Source organism: Nanorana parkeri, unplaced genomic scaffold (assembly GCF_000935625.1).
Source record: "Nanorana parkeri isolate BGI_ZX_2015 unplaced genomic scaffold, ASM93562v1 scaffold1257, whole genome shotgun sequence".
Lineage (NCBI taxonomy): Eukaryota > Metazoa > Chordata > Amphibia > Anura > Dicroglossidae > Nanorana > Nanorana parkeri.
This window is the reverse complement of record NW_017307525.1, coordinates 154,690-156,604: the sequence shown is the minus strand read 5'-3', so window position 1 is coordinate 156,604 and position 1,915 is coordinate 154,690. Positions and strand designations below refer to the sequence as shown.

At 38.8% G+C, this 1,915-nt stretch overlaps 1 protein-coding gene across 4 annotated transcripts in view; it reads right to left on the bottom strand.

The window, feature by feature from the left end:
- Positions 1 to 1,915, bottom strand: part of ISL1 (ISL LIM homeobox 1) — a 9,013-nt gene that overhangs the window by 1,479 nt on the left and 5,619 nt on the right. For all 4 annotated transcript variants that reach the window (XM_018568877.1, XM_018568879.1, XM_018568878.1 and 1 more), the window contains exon 5: positions 396 to 563. In XM_018568877.1, the coding sequence (XP_018424379.1) occupies positions 396 to 563 (168 nt within the window). The remainder of the gene's footprint in view (positions 1 to 395; positions 564 to 1,915) is intronic.

Genomic DNA, 1,915 nt, shown 5'->3' with positions numbered 1-1,915 from the left:
TATATAGATATAGATATATATATCTATATATATATATATACACACACACATACATATACACATATACACACACACACACACACATACACAGAGAAATTACACCCATTTTCCCATTTTACTATTTTATATACCCATTATACAAACAACATCCAAACACACATATAAGTACTGTGTGCACACTGGCACATATACAGTTACACACATATCTATACATACATAACATAATTACACCAATAGCACATGGTAAAGTATCTCCTTGTGCAATCATTAGCTACTTGCTGCATACACATATATCCCCCCCTCCCCCACTCCCCCAGTTTATTATTTTCTGAGAGGGGGACAACCCCCTGAGCCAGCTCCCCCATTCCCTGGTCGCCTCAGCAGTGACAACTTACCAGTTGTTGGAATGCCGGCTGATCAATGTCACTCTGCAATGCAAAGTCACTGAGGACCTTCCATGGGGGCTGGTAGCTCTGCACCTCTACTGGGTTAGCCTGCAAACCGCCATCGTGTCTTTCGGGACTGGAAGCCACCATAGGGGTCCCTGTCATCCCTTGAATATTCTGGGAGGGGAAACATGACAGGTCAATGTATTGTAATTACCTAGCTCAGCATACAAACCATGTGCTGGGCACAGTCATTATATACAGTGCAGGACAGAAATCAGCTTCATGGGGCCAAGACAACTTCTTTTGTTCTACCTAATACTGTAACACAGACTGAGCCTCTTCCACAATCATGGGAGAGATCAGGGGACAAAGTCCAGTGACCCATTAGAAGGCAATCAGTATTTGTTAGGTATAAAATCTCTCTACTATCTAGCCCTTAATATGACATTATTTCTCTATTATAACATGAACTACCTATCTGACATGTAAAATCATATACACACATAGCATACACTAATTATAGTTCTTATTGAAATACGAATAGTTATAATGTAGTGTAACCCTTTAAACAAAAATAACGTAACATAGCAGTATAACATATAACATGTGTAATTACATTGCCATAAAACACTATAAAGTGCTACATTCATTGCACTATTTTAACAGTAATGCAATAGCATAAAACATAACATGGCACGGTGCCATTATGAAGCAATAGAACACTATAAAGTAGAAAATGTAATATTATAATAAGAGTAAAGACAGAGTAGGTAATAGTAGGTAAGTAGGTAATATAAAGTGCAATCTGAAGTGTAGTTATGACATCACATCATACATTAGGATAGCCATGCAATAATAATAATAATAATAATAATAACAACAACACTTTAGTAAGCCAGTAGTGTATATAGCCGATGCAGCTGTATGGGTATCACTTTGTGAGCAAGCTGTGCACTACACATCATGTAAAAGGTGTAATAATGACAGACTGGTGATTTATACTACAAAATAAAGGGGAATTCTGTAGACAAAGTGCCAGTCCCCATGACAAGTATACAGCTCAGGGACACAGCTAAATGAGAGAGCTCGGGTGATCAGATCTACCAGGCAACAGCACACTCCGGAGCCTCAGCTGTACTACACGACCGTCTACCTTGCCGCTAGTCCTCACCTATCACTCATCTGTCCCTATGCCTATGACATATAGCTCGCAGCTATTGTAAAACTACACTGGGGAATGAAGACAGCGCACCGGCTTATGAGGATGGATGGGCAAGATGTGGAAAATCCAGAGTCATTTTGTTTTAAAAACTCACAGTCGAAGTTCAGCAAAGTTACAGTGACACTGTCAATGCAATTCAAACAAATGCTAAGCTTCTAGGTGTGTATGTGTGTGCCCTGTGCATTCGTCTGTTGTGCTGAATTTAAAGCACATAATATATTAAGATTCTCAAATAGAAAACATTTTTGTAACAATAACTAAAGTAACTTTTTCCAGGACAGTTTACAATCTGTATGTTGCTAAT